Genomic DNA, 21,522 nt, shown 5'->3' with positions numbered 1-21,522 from the left:
AGCTCATAGGAAGAGGGAATGCTTTAGTCCTGGTTGTCAGGGAAGATTTTAGAGTGAAGGTTTTATCTGAATAGGTAGGGGATATATGGAGAATGAGGGGTATTATGAGATGTTTTAAGAAGCTGGAATGGTAAGTGCATATTTTGGCAGTAGTGAAGCATAGGGCATATTTAGTTTCCCTATCTCAAAATGGTGGTTTTTTTCCCCCAATTTAATTTCTGTTCTTTTTCTTTTAAGATTTATTTATTTTAGAGAGAGAATGGGGGGAGGGGCAGAAGGAGAGAATCTTCAAGTAAACTCCCTACTGAGGGTGGAGCCTGCTGTGGGGCTTGATCTCAGGACCCATGAAATTATAACCTGAGATGAAGAAAATGGTGATATTTAAAAAAAAATACATAGGGCACTAAAGTTGTAATAAGAATAAAATGTTAAGTATTATAAAATGGTCTCAAGTAAGCAACTATTTACTTTTGCATTTCTAATTGGCTGTTGAGACTTCCTTTTGATGAAGTTTACATTATTGGTTAATATTTATAAATATTTTATAGGAGAATTTAGTTGAGAGCAAACACCACAAGCTTGCCCGGAGTTTAAGAAGTGGGCCTTCTGACCATGATCTCAAACCTAACGCTGCCACAAGAGATCAACTAAATGTAAGAGAATTTAAAAATGATTAACATAAAGAAATATGTACTTTGGTTGCAACTGATATGATAACTACTTCATTTGAGAGTGATTCAAATGCATGTTTTTCACAGGTCCATGAAATCTATGTAATTTTGACAATTTTGCTTTTCCTGTAGTTTTTTTGTTTGTTTGTTTGTTTAATCATTTTGAGGCTTTGAGAAAATATATTAACCCTGGAGGCAGAGCTGCAAATATATACTTCCCTTGGTTTAGCAGTCTTAGAAACTGGCTTTAAGGTATTGTCTGAGAGAAGCCTTGGTATGCACACATGCATTATGTGTGTTTACTTGATAGGGGAGATGTTTATTATTTTCTTTTTCCTTTTGGAAAGAAAGGGGACTTTTGTTATTTTAATTTAGTTTGGTTTTGGTTGAATGAAATGAACTCTGTAGTTACAGATTTTTATATGGAGTGTGACTTTTTAAATCTACTCTTCTCCCTCTACACTCCAGTAATATCCTTTTGAGACTGATAAGTCCACCAAATTAAGTTTTACTCTGCTGCATATACATTCTCCCTACTTCTATGATAATTCTATTATAGAAACATTTAAATAAATGAAAAATTTTAAATGAAATGGAAATAAATAGGAAGAATATATTTGACAAAAGCAGTTCTTTTTTTTCTTTGTTGTAGATTATTGTGAGTTATCCACCAACCAAGCAACTTACATATGAAGAACAAGATCTTGTTTGGAAGTTTAGATATTATCTTACTAATCAAGAGAAAGTGAGTATCTTGAATATTTTCCTGTATGAGATTTATCTGCAAACTTTGTTGCTAATGAATAAGATGAAGGTAAACTGCCATGGAAAAATAGAGTGTTACTGTCAAATTAAAAAACATGTTATAGGGCAATATGTGTGAAACTTCATTTTTTACATATTACTAAGGGTATACACACAAAGATACAGGTACCAGTTTGTAGATGCACAGATTATACATAGGTGCATAGTTTGAATGGGGGAAGGCAGAGAGATTTGGGTTCAGTTTCTGGCACTTCTGGTTATTTTTTTCTAGGTAAGGTTAGGAGAATTACTTTGGAGGCTTGGTTTCCTCAGTTTTCTAAGGATACTAGTTCTTCATTCACAGGTGAGATAATACTGATGAATAACCTGGCCAAATACCTGGCACTTAGTAGATGCAGAGTAAATATTGATTCACTTCTGTCTTCATTGTTCTCACGTCTTTGAACCTGGATGACTAGCAAATTATTTATGTTATTAAAAAGACTATAGGGCAGTCCTGGTGGCTCAGCAGTTTAGCACCGCCTTCTGGCCGGGGTGCGATCCTGGAGACCTGGGATCGAGTCCCACATTAGGTTCCCTACATGGAGCCTGCTTCTCCCTCCTCTGCCTGTGTCTCTGCCTCTCTCTCTCTCTCTCTGTGTGTGTGTGTGTGTGTGTGTGTCTGTCATGAATGAATAAATAAAATCTTAAAAAAAAAAGACTATAGAATTTTGGAGGAGATGTGGCTAGAAAGGGAGTATGAGAAATGAAATTTGAAATGTTTAATGAGTTTGTGGAGTGGCATCCATCTTGGCATGCAGGATAGAGGCAAGGTCAGAACTAGACATTTGCTTTTCTTTACTTTCTTTTTTTATCTCTCTTTTTTTCAAGATTTATTTACTTATTTGAGAGAGAGCACGCATGTGTGAGCAGAGAGGAGGGGCTGAGGGAAAGGGAGAGAGAGAACCTCAAGCAGATTCTGTGTTGAGTATGGAGCCCAATGTGGGGCTTGATCTCACAACCTGAGATCATGGTCTGAGCCGAAATTAAGAGTCAGCTGCTTAACCAACTGCGCCGCCCAGGTGCCCCTAGACATTTGTTTTTCTTTTTTTTTTTTTTTTTTTATTTATTTATGATAGTCACAGAGAGAGAGAGAGAGGCAGAGACATAGGCAGAGGGAGAAGCAGGCTCCACGCACCGGGAGCCCGACATGGGATTCTATCCCGGGTCTCCAGGATCACGCCCTGGGCCAAAGGCAGGTGCCAAACCGCTGCGCCACCCAGGGATCCCGACATTTGTTTTTCTTAATGAAACAGTGGAGTTGATGAAGTTTCTGGAGAGGGAATTTTGATAAATTCGTCAGCACTGGATTTGGGTCTGGAGACTTGGTTCTGAGTCTTCCTTTTGCCACTGAGAAAATTTTTGACTTCTGGTTAATCACTTCACCGGTGTGAATCTTAGTTTTTCATATTTAATATGAGTTGATTAAATGATTGTTAATGTTAAGTCTCTTTTAGTACTTAGTGAGGTTAAGTCTCTTTTAGTACTTAGAGAGCAAAGGTGAGGAAACCTTTGCAAGAGCATAGAAGTACCTCTTGATGTGCTCACATCTCTGAGTTAGAAGGGAACGTGGTCAGTGAAGTCATAGAAAAGTGGATTGTGTAGAAAATATTTGCAACATCACACACATGCCTCAGCAGGAATTTTGAAATGGGTTGGGGACAAAACTGAAGTGTCAGGAAAATTAGTATCTGTCAGAAAGCTATTATATAATTATATGAGAATTAATGAATATGTTTTACAAACTCCTGAGATAGTCTTTGGCTACTTTTGTTACTTGTTTTTCTGAAACAGTTGCATTTTTTTTTTTTTTTTTTTTTTTTTTTTTTTTAAATTTTATTTATTTATGATAGTCACACAGAGAGAGAGAGAGAGAGAGAGGCAGAGACACAGGCAGAGGGAGAAGCAGGCTCCATGCACCAGGAGCCCGACGTGGGATTCGATCCCGGGTCTCCAGGATCGCGCCCTGGGCCAAAGGCAGGCGCCAAACCGCTGCGCCACCCAGGGATCCCTGAAACAGTTGCATTTTAAAAGAAAATAAAGTAAATATAAAAAGAAATAGAAGAGAAAATTTTTATATTTTCTAAAGTAAATATAAAAATTCAGTTGCAGCTCATCTTAACTCTCTTACCTTTTCTTTTTTATCTTTTATTGATGCCTTGGGAAATTCTTTGTAGATGAATCATATTAACTCTCCTTTACATTGTTAACAAGGGTAAGAGAAGAATTTTAAATTTACCATAGCTTTGAGTGTTATTCTCTTCATCACATCAAAAGAAGAAATATTCATCAGTAGAAACTCCGGTTTCTGTGTTTTTTTAAGAAGATTGAGCTGGTACATGATACTTTGTTAAATGAAGAATAACCTTTGTCACAGAAATTGCATCTTGAATGTAGCACAGTTTTTTTTCTAAAATACACAGTGAAATATTGAATTAAACCTGTTAGAATGTATGGGTTCAAGAAGCATAGAAAAGATTTACAGAGCAGAACTGCCTTAGATAGAAAGGCTTGCAAGACAAATTGTTTGTTTAAACAAGTAGTCACTTCCCACTGAAATTCAATTACTTCTAGATATGTGCAAAAGAAATAAAATGCTGAAGTGATATAAAGTGTGTGACAAGTTTCATTTACCTAGTTGATTTCAAGTTTTCGAAAGGTGGGTGATGAAACTTCAATTCTCTGGACATATTGTAGGATTCTTATGATCACTAGAGTTAGAGCAAAAGATATTTTTTAATGTTTGGGAAGCACTTTCCAGTAAACCAAATATATATATATTGGCCTTGAAGTGACCAGAGGAATTATTCACACAGCAACATTTGTATCTTTGTAATAATTTAAATGGGTTTTATAGAAAACAAATATTCTTGTACCCCTGTCCCTTCATTTATTTACACAGAGGAATTCTTTCAGTGTCAGTTTCTCAGAAACTGATTTAGGTTATTTGGTGTTTGGGCCCGGAGGCTGAAAAGATTTCTTGGAGAGAAAACAGTACTCAGAAAACAAATTGGTAGAAATTAGTTCTTACAAAGTTATACTTCTTATTTACTTTTTAATTAAATTTGGTCTTTTCACCTATTTTTCTAAATGACCTGTCTTAAGTACTTTGGATGAAAACCCTCTAGTCTAGATTTGATGTTGCACCTAAAAAGTTCACAGTAACCACTTTGTCTAGCCAAACCAGTGAAATTTAGGAATAATTTTCAAATTTGTGGTTCATACTATGTAGGAAGGAACTTATTTTTATGAAACTCAAAGCGTGAATATTTTAACTTTCCAACCCAGTAAATGGTAAATGGCTTCTTATAAAAATGTTATTTGAAAATAACTTTCTAATGTCATTCTAGGCCTTATCTTTGGGGGAAAAAGAGCAGTAGGAAGAGTCACATGTGGTGAAGATAATAGTGATGCACTGAATGTTCTGTGAGGCTGTTTCTGATGTAGCTACTGAGACAGTGACATTAGGACAATATCGTATATGTGCTTCCTGTCAAGAAGTTGATGATGGAGGCATAGCAGAAATAAATTCAGTTCAGCAAGAATTGGTTACCACTCTTTGCCTTCATATTATTCAAGACTCTGGGTGTCCAGATACCATTTCTCTGTCTTCATGTAAATTAAAAACTGTTTTAGGGAAAGGCTATTTGTATACAATCAAAATGGAGAAACATAAGCATGTAGTTGATTAAAGGTTACTCTCAATAAACATTTAGGTAATTAGTATAATAATGTAGAGTAGAACAAGGTCAGTGTGTTGTGATATGGAGGAAGTTTCACAGAGCAAAGATTGGTCTTAAGTTTGAATAAGCTTCGATGATATTTTTTATTTGATGATCATTTTTCATGGGGAAGAAGCATGAGTAAGGCAGTGTGTTGTTAGGTTCAGAGACAAAGATTTGTCTGATTGGTTATGAAACGGAAAAGATGGAGTCAGATCGAGCCTTGAATTCTATACTTGGGAGTTGGATTTCACTGGTGATACGAAACCACTAAAAACAGAATGTGTCTTAAGAAGTAATGTTTTAAGGAAGTCAAACCAAGGTGGATTGGAGTATATCTGAGAATGAAAAAAGACCTAATTAGGAGGCTCGTGTATGATTTTGATAGTGATATTGGAGGGCTAGGTAAGGAGAGGAGAATGCATAAAAAAACTTGGTGACATCTCCCAGGAGTTAGGCTTGAGTGCCTGAAATAAGGAAATAGGGCAAATGGAAGGAGCAGGGTGAGGAGATATTTTTGAGTTGGAAGTATTAGAAGCACAAATGTAATTTTGTAATATAGTAAGAAATATGTATTTAGTTTTTGTTTCTGGCTCAGTTTCTAAAGCCCTGGGAACCTCCTGACTGGTAGGGATGAGAAGAGTGTCTTTTGTTATTCGTAATAAGCCGCTTTCAACATCACCTGCGTTTACGCTAATGAATTGACTCTTGCCGATGGGACTGGTTGCTAGAGGAACCAACCAAGTGACTAGAGGGTTGGAATTTTCAGCCCTGCCCCTTAACCTCTGGGAGGGGCACTAGGAATTGCATTCATCACCACCGGCCAGAAATGTAATAAATCATACCTATGTTTAACAAAACCTCCATAAAAACCAAAATGACAGGGTTTGTAGAACTTCTGGGTTGGCGAATGCATCCATGTGACAGAAGAGTGGCACATCCAGACTTTTATAGGGACAGAAGCTCCTTGGCGTGGGACTCTTCCAGACCTTGCCCCTTGTATCTTTTTGTTTGGTTATTCATTTTGTTTGCTCTATAATAAACTGGCAATAATAAATAAAGTATTTCTCTGAGTTTTGTGAGCTGTTATAGCAAATTACTGAACCTGAGGAAGGTGTTGTTGGTAACATTTGATTTGTAGCCAAGTCAAATAGAAGTGTGGGCAACCTGGGGACCCCAAATTTGCAATTGGCATCTGAAATGCGAAGCAGTTTTGTAAGACTGACCTTTTAACCAATGGAATCTTCAGTAACTCCAGGTAGTTTAAAATTGAATTAGATTGTGAGACACCTAGTTGGTGTCCTCAGAGATTTAAGGAATTGTTTGGTATGGAAAACCACACATGTGTTGTCAAGTGTCTAGAGTAGAAAAATGGATTTCTCTTTAGCAACAAATGAGAAACTCCCAATAACTTAACTTGGTAGAAGTTAAAAATAGGGCTATATATGGTGAACATATTTTTTTCAGCTCTGAAGTGATGGTGAGAGTAGGAGATAATTCTAGGAGTAGGAGATAATAGTGGGGAGGTTCTAAGATCAGAAGGAAGGTTAATAAATTATTGCTCTTAGTATAAAATGTGGCAATAAATATGGTAATGTTAACATTTGATGTTGGACTCAACATCAGAAATAGAAAAACAATATCATGATAAAATAATTAGCTTATATTCATTATATACAAAGTACTCTTCTAAACATTTACTATTCAGTAACTATTACTACAACCTTTTTAAAAAAATATTTTGTTTATTTATTCATGATTGACACACAGAGAGAGGCAGAGACATAGGCAGAGGGAGAAGCAGGCTCCATGCAGGGAGCTCAATGCAGGACTTGATTCCAGGACCCTGGGATCACGCCCTGAGCCAAAGGCAGATGCTCGACTCCTGAAGCCATCCAGGCGTCCCATACCAGAACCTTATAAGTGATTTAAAGTTAAATAATGTGCCCCTCGTGACTCAGCTAATAATTGATGGAGCTGGGACTTAGGGTTTGCCCCCGAACACTCTGGCTCTAAAGCATGTACTCACCAGTTACCTGTGGACACTCTAAGGATAAAATTACATCATTTGAATCCTGTACTTTGACATACATCAATACAGCCAGATCTTCTGAGGGCCAGAAATTAGATATCAACATTATTATTGGTTCAAATTCTTATACTTTCTACTTTTCTTGTCTCTCTTCTCCTTGTTTCCTTCTTCTTTCTACTACCTCTTTGTGTTGGTGACATTTAGCACTATAAAGTTGTGAACTTTTTTGTATTTAAGTTCCTTGGCAGCAGCAAGGTCTATAAATCTTACTAGTAAATCCGTAAATCTGAGAATCTGGGAGTTAGATTGTTTCAGTTATTGAATTGAGAACACCAGCATGCTGTAAGATTTGCTTATAAGTACATTTCCACACATTTGTATTAAGACTGCTGATGTACTGTGAAATGGAAAAGTTTTCACTGTAGTTATTTAAGAAGTGTTGCTTTGCTTCAACATTCAGCATAGAAATACATTTTAAAAGTGAAAAATAAATTCATGGAATAAGTTAAAAGGGTGGTATGTGTTGTCACACAGAAAGGGAGCACCGTGCTAAATGGCACCGGGGAGATACAAAAGAAATGGATAGCTAATTTTGCAGAACGCAGACTCCCAGTTGTAGAGATAAGAATGCCCACAAAAGCACTTGGCAGTTAGAAGAGCATCATTTGAATGGAAAGAGTAAAATTAAGGCAACTACTAAATGAAAAGCTCTGAGTTGCTGAAAACTTACTGGAAAAATTGAGTCTTTGATAAGCTGGCCTTTGAAGTTGATGCTTCTGTTTGGGTGAAGAGCTTGTAGACAGAAGTTAGACAAAGTCATGTATAAAATAGGCTAACTTGGTTGAAGCATAGAGGGAGAATGAAATTTTTATAAATTTGATCCTATCATCTACTGAGAAACCACCCTCTAAAACTATGGTGGTTATCATCAACTATTGGAAAAATTGTCCATGTGGTGGGGTTAAATTTATTCTCATTCTCTCCATTAAAACTGACCAGTGGGAAGAAATTGCATGAAAACACATTTGTCTTTCAGTACCTTACAGTTTCACAACAGTAACAATGTCTTCACTGTCTATGAAAACCATGGGACCTTTGGAAAGTAGTCATTACTTAAATATTAATTTAAGTAATTACTTAAATATTAGGAATTACTTAAATATTAGGTCTCTTTTTGTCAGGGATGTTAAAGATGAATTTCTGTTGACAGGTGGAGATTCATTCTAACATCACTTCCAACTTGAGCTTCTGAGAGTTTGTATGAAGTGATTAGAAGAGAAACTGGTATTAAGGCTCTTAGCTAGAAGGCTGTGCCAAACTCTCGATGTGTAGTATATTGAAAATCAACTTGAGGGGAAATGCAGGAAATATTGCTAAAAATAATGGTTTGGAATTGGGAATGGATTTAGGAGATGGGTGTTGGTGGAATAATGGCTCTAAGGGGCATAGGTTTAGCTAATTAGGAGACGGCAGTGTCTTAATGATAAGGGGGAACCATCTGGTGGAAGATGCATGGACTGAGAGAATTAGCGGACCTGGATTTTGGGTGTAGCTTGTCCACCATTTTGAGGTGATGGGCAAGCACTTATGTTCACTGAGATTATATACAGTTTGAGCAGTGGACCAGATAATCTCTATTGTGCTTTTTTGCTTAATTTAGTTAAATCAAGAATAAGTTAAGAGGTGGGCATCAAGGCTCATTTTATGTTATACCAACCAGTAAATTGTGTTTTGTTATCCAAAAGGACATTTTCTTGAGAACTTGATTAGTTTACTAATGAAGAGATTTTAGTAGCAATTTAAATTTTTTTTAAAGATTTTTATTTATTTATTTATTCGAGAGAGAGAGAGAGAGAGAGAGAGAGAGGCGCAGAGAGCACAGGCAGAGGGAGAAGCAAGCTCTATGCAGGGAGCCTGATGTGGGACTCGATCCCAGGACTCCAGGATCATGCCCTGAGCTGAAGGCAGGCGCTAAACCGCTGAGCCACCCAGGGATCCCCGCGATTTAAATTAAAAAAAAATTTTTTTTACATTTTTTTAATTTAAATTTTTAAAGTTATCTTTGTTCAAAAGATGAAATCATGGAGAAAGAAGAAAATGAGATCAGTCTGTAAAGTGTTCCCAGTAGGAAGATGTGACAATATAGTTTTTTTGTTTTTTGTTTTGTTTTGTTTTTACTGGAAAACAAGTATACAACCTTGTTAAAGGAGCTTTTATTAATGTATGCAACCATGAGTGATATGCTCCAAGGTCATTTACTTACCCGAATAATACTGTGAAAACTTTAGATGGGTAAGCTGCCTGTCTAAAGAAGTGAGGTTCCAGAAAGACACTATGAACAGGCAGCTGAATCATAGAATATTTGCTGCTGCTTCTGTATTTATCTATATGCTTGTTTCTGTGGAGTTTATGTTTGATTGTCTGTCTTTTTAAATAGTTAATTCTCTGTGTAAGAGCAGTACATACTTAATTTAGTTTGAGCTCTCATGTGAGAGTATTTAGGAAACCCAAAGACCCTGAGGTGTTTGAGAGTGAGGTTAGTGGTGGGGATTCTACCCTCGCTTGACTCTTCATTCATTGGCTGCAATATTTTATGTTGTAAAATGAAGGTTATCTTTAACACGTCTTGTGAGAATATGCCTCATCTCTTTATTTCCATGCCTTGAGGCCTGCATTATTTTTAAAATAGAAAAGGAAAATGAAAAGCCAAAGAAAACTTAAAAATTCATAGTGCTTTGTAAGTGGTTTAACTTGAAAAATGTAGAGGTACAGGGTACCCATTTCCGTGTTTCCTCTGTTCTGGTGTATTTTTCTAGGATCGCATGTATAACTATGTTTAGTGGTTATAGAAGGAGTCTGTCATCAACTCTGTGACTGACTCTGCCATTAGCACCAAGTGAAACTTGGCCTAGTCATCCTTGACCTCTCTCACCCCAGGTAATATACTGTTGTTTCTAATTTTAAAATTTTTCGGATTTTAGGCTTTGACAAAATTCTTGAAATGTGTGAATTGGGATCTACCTCAGGAGGCCAAACAAGCTTTGGAACTTCTAGGAAAATGGAAGCCAATGGATGTAGAGGACTCCTTGGAGCTGTTATCTTCCCATTACACCAATCCAACAGTGAGGCGTTATGCCGTTGCCCGGTTACGACAGGCAGATGATGAGGTACATTATTATTCATTACTCCTCTTTGGGTACTTTTTTTTTTTTTTTTAAGTAGGCTCCATGCTGGGAGTCCCAGTGTGGGGCTTGAACTCATGACCCTGAGATTAAGACCCGAGCCGAGATCAAGAGTAGGGTGCTCAACTGACTGAGCCACCCAGGTGCCCCAGACTGGGTACATTTTATACTAGAGCCTGATTATAGGCTCACTCCACCACCACCCTGTATGTGTGCCTGTGTGTGTGTGTGTGTGTGTGTGAGAGAGAGAGAGAGAGAGAGAGCAAAAGGAGGTGAGGGGTGGGCAGGCATGGGGAGAGAGATTTTTAGAAGGGAAGAGGATATACTAGGTGTGTTTTCAGAAGTAAAATTAAAATATTCCTCCAAGGACTCTTCTGTGAAATGAAAATTTACTTCCTGATCTGTTACATGATAGGACAATCTCTCCCAGGACATTTACCTGGCAGCAGAGCTTGTATTGCTCTGTCTGGAAAAAGGAATTCTAATGAAAAATGGTTTAATGCAGCACCAGCTAGGGAATAATTCAGATCCCCTCTATCAGTCAGTATACAACAAGCTACATTTAATTGCAGCCTTGAAAAGCCCTTGGGGCCTTTAAAGCATAGAGATGCATGGTCATCTTATTCTCCTTCAAACTTCTCCTTTAAACTTTCAGCTGCTGACAATTATATGTATATGTAGATTTTCTGAAGGTGGTTTTGAATCCTCTGGAAACCAAATACTGCAAACTGTGTGCTGGCTATTTATATTACATTTAAAGCCACCAGGGAAGGAGGAACACTCTATGTCAACACAAAGCATTGCTGGATTTTGAATTTTAGTAATTTTTAATAAAATAGAGTAATCCAGCAATTTTTTTTTACTTATTAATTTTTATAGAGTGGATGTCTTTTCCAAACATAACTTAATAGTTTATAGCTAGCCTGCAGAGCTTATGGGATATGGGATAACTCTTCTCAAGCCTTGATATATAGAGGAATGTTGATCCCATAGAACAACTAATATTGAAGATCTTTAAAAAAAATCATTTTAAATCCGTAGTGGCAAAACAGCATTTACTAAGGTCGATAAGGTCAATGTATGTCTGTATTTAATTATAGTAAAATGTAAACAGTAAATAGTGTAGTGAATGCTCACATATAATTTACTCATCTTCAGCAGTTGGCAGCTCATAGCTGGTCTTGTTTCATCTGTAATACCACTTATTTCTTCTTCGGGATTCCCTGCCCTCCACCAGATTATTTGGAGGCAGCTCTCAGATATTGTATGATTTTATTAGTATAGGGTGTTTTTCACTTTCCTGTTAAAAAGCAATCCTAAGTATTTTGATTCAGTATATTTTCTTTCTTTCTCATTGTCTTTATTGTATTACAGTAAAGACAATGAAATGTGGGGCAGCCCTGGTGGCTCAGCAGTTTAGCGCCGCCTTCAGCCCAGGGCCTGATCCTGGAGACCCGGGATTGAGTCCCATGTTGTGCTCTGCATGAAGCCTGCTTCTCTCTCTGCCTGTGTCTCTGCCTCTCTCTCTCTCTCTCTCTCTCTCTCTCTCTCTGTGTCTCTCATGAATAAATAAAAAAATAAATCTTTTTAAAAAAAAAGCAATAAAATAAAAATTGAAATGTGGAAATACTGAAATACTTATTTCAAAATTCACTAGAAATTTAACTTAAATCATTAATTCCCCATGTTTCACATGAGTCATAGAGTTTGGCTAAAGGCCTCTGGGCTGTACTCAAGACAGCCTCCTGATGTGGGTTTAGAATTTAAGTAGAAAAATTATAAGTTATCATTTTTTTTTTCTTTTTTAAGTTATCATTTTGATTGTCTCACTTTAGTTCCCTCACAATCTTAATTGAAAGCTGAATATTTATGGTCTCTGGTGATAGTCATATATTCATGCAGGTACTGCATGAATTTCTAGACCATCTTACAATTTTTGTTACACTGTAGAGGATAATGGTAGAAACATCGTGTACATTTTAAACTGCAAAATATGGTAGGTTTCCTTGAGGTTTTATTTTTTTTTAAAGATTTATTTATTTATTTTAGAGTGTGTGTGGGTGCATGAGTGGTGGGAGGGGCAGAAGGAGAAGGAGAGAAGCAGAGTCCTGGCTGAGTGGAGCAGGTCAAGGGGGGCAGGCCTCAACCTCATGACCCTGAGATGAGGATCTGAGCCGAAATCAGGAGTCAGACGCTTAACTGACTGAGCCACCCAGGCTTCCCGTGAGGTTTTAGATACCTAGAGAGCATAAATAGTATGATGGTTATCTCTTGATTTTTCTTTCTCTGAACTTAGTTTAGTGATAAATTGTATATACACAGCTAAAAAAAGGCCTTTTAATTTTAATTAATCAGTTAATACTGATTCTTCAGATATATATTAAGATGAATTTTTTCTTCTCTCTGACTCTATGTACCGATATATATATATGTCTTTGGGAACACTATATATTATTCTTACCTCTGTTTCCTATCCTCAAAAGTAGTGCTAATTGCTGCTTATGTCCCCAGCCATTGGGAAAGGCCAGCTATGGGGAAAGATTATGTGGGGCATAGTTATGAAAGATTGCAGAAAGATTGAACATTTATATTATGTAAATTTTATATTAAAATAATCATATCATTAAAAACTTCTTAATTGAACAGTATAATCTTGGACAATTTCTTATTATCAACACATTTGTTTCCATGAAGTCTGGAAACATAGGCAAATGAATATCAAGGCAAGTGATGTCAAGGGCATGTTTATTTTATTTTTATATATTTTTTTACATTTTTAAATTTAAAGTCAATTTGTCAACATATAGTATAACACCCAGTGCTCATCCCATCAAGTGAAGGGCATCTTTAATCTGTGAAAAAACACTATGTTTCTAGACTATATAGGTACCTGCAGATCTACCTTATTTTTTAAAATTTCTTAATTTTTCAAATTTTTATCTTATTTATTTTTTTTAAAGATTTTATTTATTTACTCATGGGAGACACAGAGAGAGAGAGGCAGAGACACAGGTAGAGGGAGAAGCAGACCCCACGCAAGGAGCCTGATGCGGGACCCAACCCTGGTATCCTGGGGTCATGCCCTGGGCGAAGGCAGGCGCCAAACCACTGAGCCACTGAGGGATCCCTACCTTATTTTTTTTAAACAGCAGCATAGTATTTTACTGCAAGTTTAATTTATAATTTATTTAACCAGTCAGCTTCTTTTGATAGTTATATAGCTTTTCCTATACTATATTTTAGTGAACAGACTTATGTATATATATTTCTATATTGTTAAGTAAGTAGCTTAAATTGGAATTGTTAGGCCAAGAGATACATTCCTCTTACATTTTGCTGATAATGCTCTATGAATTTTTTATTTTGGGACTTGTATCATACTTTAAAAAAATTACAGTTGCTTCACAAGAACATTAAACATAATTGGACAAATTCTTCCCCTCTTTTTTCTTTTTTGTAATTTTCTGTATAATTTTTATACGTTTATTCTTTCTAAGAATTTTAAGATAACTTTTTCATTTTCTTAAAACTCCACCAGAATCTTAAGTGGAATTACATTAAATTTATATATTATGTTAGAAAATATTGACAACTTTATAATATTAAACCTTTGCTTCTGGAGACATGATTTTTGTATTCATTGAAGTCTTCCTGTTAGAAAAATTTTATACATTTTAAAAATAGATTTATTCCCTGACAGTTGTTACTGTTATGAACTACCTCACCCCTTTTATCTCTTACTTCTTTTAGTTAGTTAAATAAAAAGCTATGTTTTAATATTTATGTTTTATCTAATCACTTTGGTGATTTCTCTTGTTATAATGTTAGGTGTGTTTTGCTATATTTTGTGGATATAGCATTGTGCTGTATGGAAAACATCAGCATATAATATGTGCTATATGTGAAATCTGTGCTGGTGAATTTCCTAATGTAGCCACACATTTGTAAAATAAGTCTTCCCAATCTTTGAATACCTTTCAGAATTGAATTTGCTAATATTCCATATGGGAATTTTTTTAAAAGCCATATTTCTTATTGCTGTATGGCTCAAAAGGGGAGATGCCCCATAGAATTTGAGGAGGAAGTTACATTTGAGATGTTGAAGGAAGAGTAAATTTTCACAGTTGGACATGACTTTACATTTTAAATGGAGAGACCAGTATGAGCAAAGGCAAGGAGACTGAAAAGTGTAAGAAAAAATAGAAAGTATTTCACTTTAACAGGAATGTGGGTTGAGTGTAGCTAGCTGTTCAGGAAGTAAGATCAGAACCCATGTCTTTCTAACTGTAAATGCCTATATGAAGAATTACTCTTCATTCAATAAGAAATGGGCAGTCGTTGAGTGATTTTTGACATGGAACTTGGCCTGTGCACTCTAAAACATTAGAATTAACTTGTTATTAAGAGGAATGGTGATAACTATCTAGATAATACTCCATAGCTCTTGGGGAAATTTTACTGAATTGTCTCAGTTGAAAACCTGATTTTTTTTTTTTCTTTTTTTTTTTTTTTCTTTTGTTTTACTCGGATGCTTATGTCCTTCATGCTTGGAGGAATTTTATGTGTTTCAAGATGTGGCTAAATAATGAGCAAACTGACTTTGTACAAATGAAGGAAAGTACAGTTTGACTATAGACTACCCGCCCAACAAGTCAGATAGTAATGAGTGACTTAAAAAGAGGAAGGTTTTCTTCTGAATTCCTCCTTCCTGGGAATTTACCAATACAGCCTTTTTGATTTCACGTGGTAAGTCTTCTATAATGGGGAAAACATAACAGGTGATATATTCAACAGCATTTTTGAAGCATGCCTTAGTAAGGAAGGCTAGCAGTGAAACTTAGTTACTTAGTTACCTTCTGAGAAAGATACTTCTCTTTAAATATATTAATCAACTTTCTGTTATGTAATTCACCTTTTTTTCCTTAGAAAAAGCATGCCTGTTGCTATTAGATGTCATAAGTCTCCAAAGAATAGTAGAAAATCAGATGTTTCTTGCTCCAATTAAAAAAAATGGTTTTTAGAAGCAGAACACTTATAGAGGTGCTTTGATACAGTCATTTGTTTTCTCTGGCCACTGATATCAACATTTGAATGTGAATGAATAAGCCTTTAAGTTTTCATTTAATTTTTTTGTAACAAAATCATATTTAGTGGTGAATTCTTGTGTATTATTCTTTGTCAGTATTTAGAATAATGATAAAAATGTTGACTATGTCAATGTAAGAAAAAAGTTATGAAAAAATATAGAGTTGTATGTATTAAGTGAAAGAAAATAGGTTGTTGGAAGTGATCTTTGTCTTCACGATGTTTGTAATAAATTGTGGAGATAATAGTTTAGCAATTAAGTACAGATTCTATAGTTGTTACAAATAGGGAAGGAAACTGTGTGCTCTGAAGTTTTGTAGGGGATTTCACTTGGCTTGTGGGCCTAATAAAGAGGAGACTGAGATTGAGGTGGCGGTCACCAAGTTTCAACCATCATCTAATTATGACTTTTGAGGAGCTAACTGGGTGAGTGTCAGCTGGACCTTGAAGATAATGATACTTTTAAGAAGTGTTTGAGTTTTGTGAATTTTTTCAGACTGTAATTCTTTTTAAAAGGAGAGTTTTGGAGTTTTCTTCACAGCCATTGAGAAGGGCCAAGAGAGTATGATATTTATAGAGAGTATGACAGGAAACATTTCCATCCTTAACATTAAACCTAAAGAGTCTTTTTATGTTAAAGGAAAACTCAGGAGACTACTTTGTTGACACGCTGAGTCCTAATTATCCTTTGGTTGTCAATAGCAGTATGGGAAATTTAGGCTTAGGTATTTGTTTTCTTTAAGCTATTATTGCTAGTTGGTAGGAAAGTAAGCTTTTCTCTTAACCAAGAGGGTTACAATTAAAATGTCTGTTTTATAGGATTTTTCATTTAAGAAGCCACCCAAATTCAAATTCTCTAAAACTTGACCTTTCAAGGAACTCAAGATTCAGAAAAAATCCTAAGCAGAAAAGCTCATGAAACAGAAATTCTTTTAGAACTTGAAAATTTGGAGTTTCTTATGAAATCGTAGACCTAAAATGCCATTATCTGATCTATTGCTGAGAAAAGGATCCTTCCTTAATTTTTTAGTTTTATGTGAACCATCTTAATCCTTGTTTTTGTTTTTTGCTTTGTTTTTTGGGTACTGCTTTCAACAAGGCATTTATTGGTCATTTACTCTGTGCCAGACACTGTTCTGTGACTTTCTTCTATTAACTGATTTAATCCTCACAACTCATCTTTAGATATATGTGATTATGTCCATTTTACAGATGAGGACCCAGTGAGGCACCGAGAACTAAAATAGCTTAGTAACTTGTCAAAGGCAACACAGCTGCTAAGTGGTAGATGAAACTAAACTGTTCACTTGATATTTAGGAATAAATGATGTCTGTAATCATATTGCATTTGTTTTTCTAATATTAGCTTATTTTTTGTTTGTTTTCCAGGATTTGTTGATGTACCTATTACAGCTGGTCCAAGCTCTCAAATATGAAAATTTTGATGACATAAAGAATGGATTAGAACCTACCAAGAAGGATAGTCAGGGTTCAGTGTCAGAGAGTGTGTCAAATTCTGGAATAAATTCTACAGAAATAGATAGGTATGACTATCCAGGGAGGGCTTATTTTCAAATATAATAGTCTTCCCCCCATTCAGACTTCTTCTCTTTTTCTTTTCCCCCAGATATACTGAACCTTAGTTTGTACTAAGTTTAAAGTTGTATCAATGATTGTAGCTTATGCACTCACAGAGCACACATTACTGTGTTACAGAGCTGCGTTTTGCAAGCTGTGGAGTCAGAATACCTGAGTGAAAATCTCTGCTCTGCCACTTACTAGCTGTGTAAGCTTGTGGAAGGTGCATATTCTCTGTGTGGCCCCAGTTTCTCATCTTAAAAATGGGGATATAATAATAGTAACTAATCTTTGAGGGCTGTTGGAAGATTAAATGAGTTAATAATATACATAAAGCATTTAGGATAGTGCTCAGTAAGGATTAGAGACTACTGCTGTTCATGAAAAAATAAAGTGAAAGATGGGGCATGTTAGTGAACTCAAATATTTTATGGTATGTTTTATTGGCCGCTTTTCACCTCTTTAGTAGTTATAACAACAACAACAAAAGTATGGTACTTGAATTAAAAGCTGTTAACAATATTAACAAGAACTCCCATCTCTGTAGCAGACACTGCAAGGTGGTCCACAGACTTAACTCATTTTAATAGTCCTCTGAAGTACGTGTTCCTATCCCTAATTTAGAGATGGACTGAACAAGAAGTTAATTGTCCAGAGGCTTTTATCCTGCAAATGGTAGAGTTGACTTCAAAGCCCAAAGCCCATGTTGTTTTTCCTTTGCCATTTTGCTTTTCATGAAGTCTTAAAAGTTGAGATGAATAGGAACCTTTGGGTGAGAAACCCAGTCATTAAACAGTTATTTTGTGAAGGTCATGAGATTTGTTAATGACAGATGAGGTCTAGAGTTCAGATTTCCTGAATTAGTCCAATTATTGCAATTTTCACATGAACTCAAGATTGTATTTCTAAATTTTTCATTGTGATTATGATACTGGTGTTCTTTATCTTCTGTGTTTCATTTGAAGAAGAACTCAAAAATGGGAAAAATATTTTTTTTTCTTGTCCTGGCTGCTTTATATTTTTCTATTTTTAAGAGAAGAGACAGGACCCTCTTACTTTGTCTCCCACCATATATTAAAGGCCTTCAGTCTCCAGTCATGTTTATTTATATACCTGCCTCCTCCCTTAGTTCACTTAAAATCTTTTACTAGAAGTCTATTAAGATTTTATGACAAGATGTAAAATGTAATCCAGTATTTCCCAAATTATGGTCTGCTGGTTACTAATTTATATGATTTTAAAAAGATAAAAAAGAGATGGGATGGTCTTGTGTTCAGATATGTTTGGGAAATGCTCGTTTAAATTAAAATACACTTAAAAAAAAAAACTATAGTATTTATCAAAAACCTTTAATATATCAGCTTGCACAAAAATCTCCCAAGAGGCTGTTATCCATATTTTTTTTACTGTAGGCTTTTCTCAGGACATACTATGACTCTAGTGTTGCACAGAACATGATTTAGAAATGGTGCTTTAACCAGACAAAACTGTGCTTAAAAAAAAAAAAAACTGTGCTAAAAAAGTCTAAGAGAAGGTGAAGTATTTTCTCTTACAGAATTTTTACATGTCAGTGATATCTCCTGTTATTTTTTCAGCTCCCAAATTATAAACAGCCCTCTTCCTCCAGTGTCTTCCCCTCCTCCTGCATCTAAAACAAAAGACAGTTCAGATGGTGAAAATCTAGAGGTAGGTACAAAGCTTTTCAAGTTTCCTACGGGAGCTATCTTTCCAGATAAATATTTTATGTTGGTCTTTAAAGCATTGATTTTGATTAATAAACTAAATATTACAACTTTATTAAATAACTTGTTTTATGATGCATGTTTATGACTTTTCCTCTCAGCAAAAAAGTGCCAGAAAATCTTCAATTCAAGGCATTTTTATTGGTGCTTTGGGCATATAAATGGATTAATATGCAATATGAAAATAAACTGAGCTTAAATATTTTATTAAGGAAACTCAAAATATTTATTGTGAACATATTTGTGAACATTACTGTAATTGTTGGTATTGTGATTACATTGTAGAAATGTATGACTTTGATACTTATATACTAAGTAGCTGTTCTTTTACAGAAAAATTAAGTGAAATCTTCCTAAATAAATAGACTGATTTTTGAGGTAAAATAGGCCAAAAAGCCTACGACTACTCTGAAAGTACATTTGGAAGTATATTTGCAGAAGTTGATGTAGTGTGTTGTTGAATTTCTCCCTAAGACTTCTAATTTGAGAACATTTCGCATCTCTGATGTTAAAAACAAATAATATGGACTTTGATACTAGGAAGTTTACTTGATTTTTTTTTTAACATATGTATATATTGCCTTTAGTCGAATTTTAGTAGTAGTGTTGAAGACTGAATGACTCCTGTTTTTATTACTAACTGTTAACCAGAGTTTGATATCTGCCTACCTCTTGATACAAGAGAAAATATTGAAAAAAAAAAAAAATTTTAAATTACAGGATCATAGAATCCTTAAGGGAGCCCTTTAAGAAACCATTTAGCACCAGTTTAATTGTTTTGCTTTTTCAAATCTAAGATACAGATATATTGGTTCAGTAATTCATTCTTTCACACATATTTTTTGAGCTCTTAATCACATACCAGAAATATTCAAGGTGCTGGGGATGATGAGGTCAAAATCTTTGTCTTCATGGAGCTTATATTGTAGTGTTTGTACTGATGGTAGTCAATAATATTTATATACAGTAGAAGAAATAATGATATCTACTTTCTAAGGAGAAAAATAAATCAGAGTAGGATGATAGAGGAGGTATTGGGGTGAGGTTAGACAGTTGCAATTTTGAAAAGTGGTCAGGGAGTGCCTCCCTGGGAAAGTGACATCTTGTAAAGGTGATATAGTGAGGGAGTAACCATGCAAGTGGTCTGGGGAGAGTATTTATCAGGCAGAGGGAACAGCAAATATAGGGGCTTGAGGACCAGAGCATAAGTGTAAGAGGAACACCAGAGGATCCTGGCTCTGGGGAGTGAGCAGAAGGGAGCATAGTAAAAGAAGGAGTCAGAAAAAGAGCAGGAATCAAGCAGGCCATGTTATCAAATAACTTTTACTTGGAAGCTATTGAAAATAATCTGCATTAGACTTGTTGGTGGCTTGAACTAGGGTAGTTTACATTGAAGATTGTGTGAAGTGATTGGATTCTGAATGTTATATTCAGAATAGTTTTACACATTATGACTCAGAACTTTTAGACTAAAAATAAAAATAGTTTATATATATTTCTCATATTTCTCTTGTAACTGTTAGACCTACCTGTTATTACTCAATGATTAAACCCATTTTTTTCTCAGCTGAATAGTTTGTAAAGGGTTTAGCTTATTCAAGCTATCCCAGAAAGCACTGGGACTCCTTTTGAGTACTTTCTCCCTCTTGTTCCCTCCAGCAGAGTAATAATACTATATAAGCAGTCATCACCTTTAAGAGACTCGTAAACAATTCAGTGTTTAGAGATGTCAGGTGGTATCCAGCCAAACTGAAATTCATTGCTTATCACTGCACATACCAACATCCTTGTTTCCTCTCTGACACCTGAGGAATCTCTTGCTTTCTTCCCCTTTCCTTTACCTGTTCTTGGAGTTTTAGGAGAGCACTATGTATGTGTGGCCAAATGTTAGAAAATAGACACTTACTCTCATTGTTGAAATATGGTAATTTTCCATTAATTCTCTGGATTCTTGAAGAGAAGATATATTCCCCAATCGTTGGGAATACCATTACATGAATGTCACTAGAACAAGCTCATTCATTGTGTTAATGAACCCTTTCCTGATATTTTCCTGTGCTTGATATCTTAAGATTTAGGGTAAAATCCCCCCCCCCCCCATTATGCATAATGGTGTAATTGTCAGTTTCTCCTTCTTTTTCTGTTGATGTTTGCTTTAAATATTTTGAAACTATTTTATTAGGTGTATTCAAGTAAATTGAATCTTTTATCACTGTTATTACTACTACATTATGTTGAGTGATATATTTTGCTTTAAAGTCTGTTTTGTCTGATTGAAATAGTACTTTGTCTTGGTTAGTATTCACTGGTATACTTTTGAGTCCTTTTCATTTCAGTATTTCTGGGGCCTTATATTTAGGTTTATCTCTGGAAAATATCCTATAGCTAGATTTCATTTGTTAATCCAGTTTAACACTATTGTCTTTTAACTAGAACTTTTCCTCCATCTTTATTGTGATTAGAGCTATATTTTGATTTATTTCATCATCTTAAGTGGTGATACTTTCTATCCTTATATATTTTTCCCTTACCTATATTTGGCTGGATCCTCTTCCTATCATTTGTCTCTGTCCTCAGCTTGGAGGTTATATTGTCTCTCATTTCTTTTGCTGGCTAGATATTTTAACATCCATCCTTTAAGTTTGGCATAAAAAGTATTATCCTTCTCCAAAACAGTATGCCTCTTTACTTGTATGTCACTTTTAT

General features: G+C 35.3%; 1 protein-coding gene across 2 annotated transcripts in view; it reads left to right on the top strand.

The window, feature by feature from the left end:
• PIK3C3 (phosphatidylinositol 3-kinase catalytic subunit type 3) overlaps positions 1-21,522 on the top strand; it is a 137,679-nt gene that overhangs the window by 46,639 nt on the left and 69,518 nt on the right. For both annotated transcript variants that reach the window (XM_025429020.3, XM_025429021.3), the window contains exons 8-12: positions 549-653; positions 1,324-1,416; positions 10,211-10,396; positions 16,886-17,040; positions 18,670-18,760. In XM_025429020.3, the coding sequence (XP_025284805.1) occupies positions 549-653; positions 1,324-1,416; positions 10,211-10,396; positions 16,886-17,040; positions 18,670-18,760 (630 nt within the window). The remainder of the gene's footprint in view (positions 1-548; positions 654-1,323; positions 1,417-10,210; positions 10,397-16,885; positions 17,041-18,669; positions 18,761-21,522) is intronic.

This window comes from Canis lupus, chromosome 7, assembly GCF_003254725.2.
Source record: "Canis lupus dingo isolate Sandy chromosome 7, ASM325472v2, whole genome shotgun sequence".
NCBI lineage: Eukaryota > Metazoa > Chordata > Mammalia > Carnivora > Canidae > Canis > Canis lupus.
The sequence above is the reverse complement of the archived record's forward strand: the minus strand, read 5'-3'. Positions and strand labels throughout refer to the sequence as shown.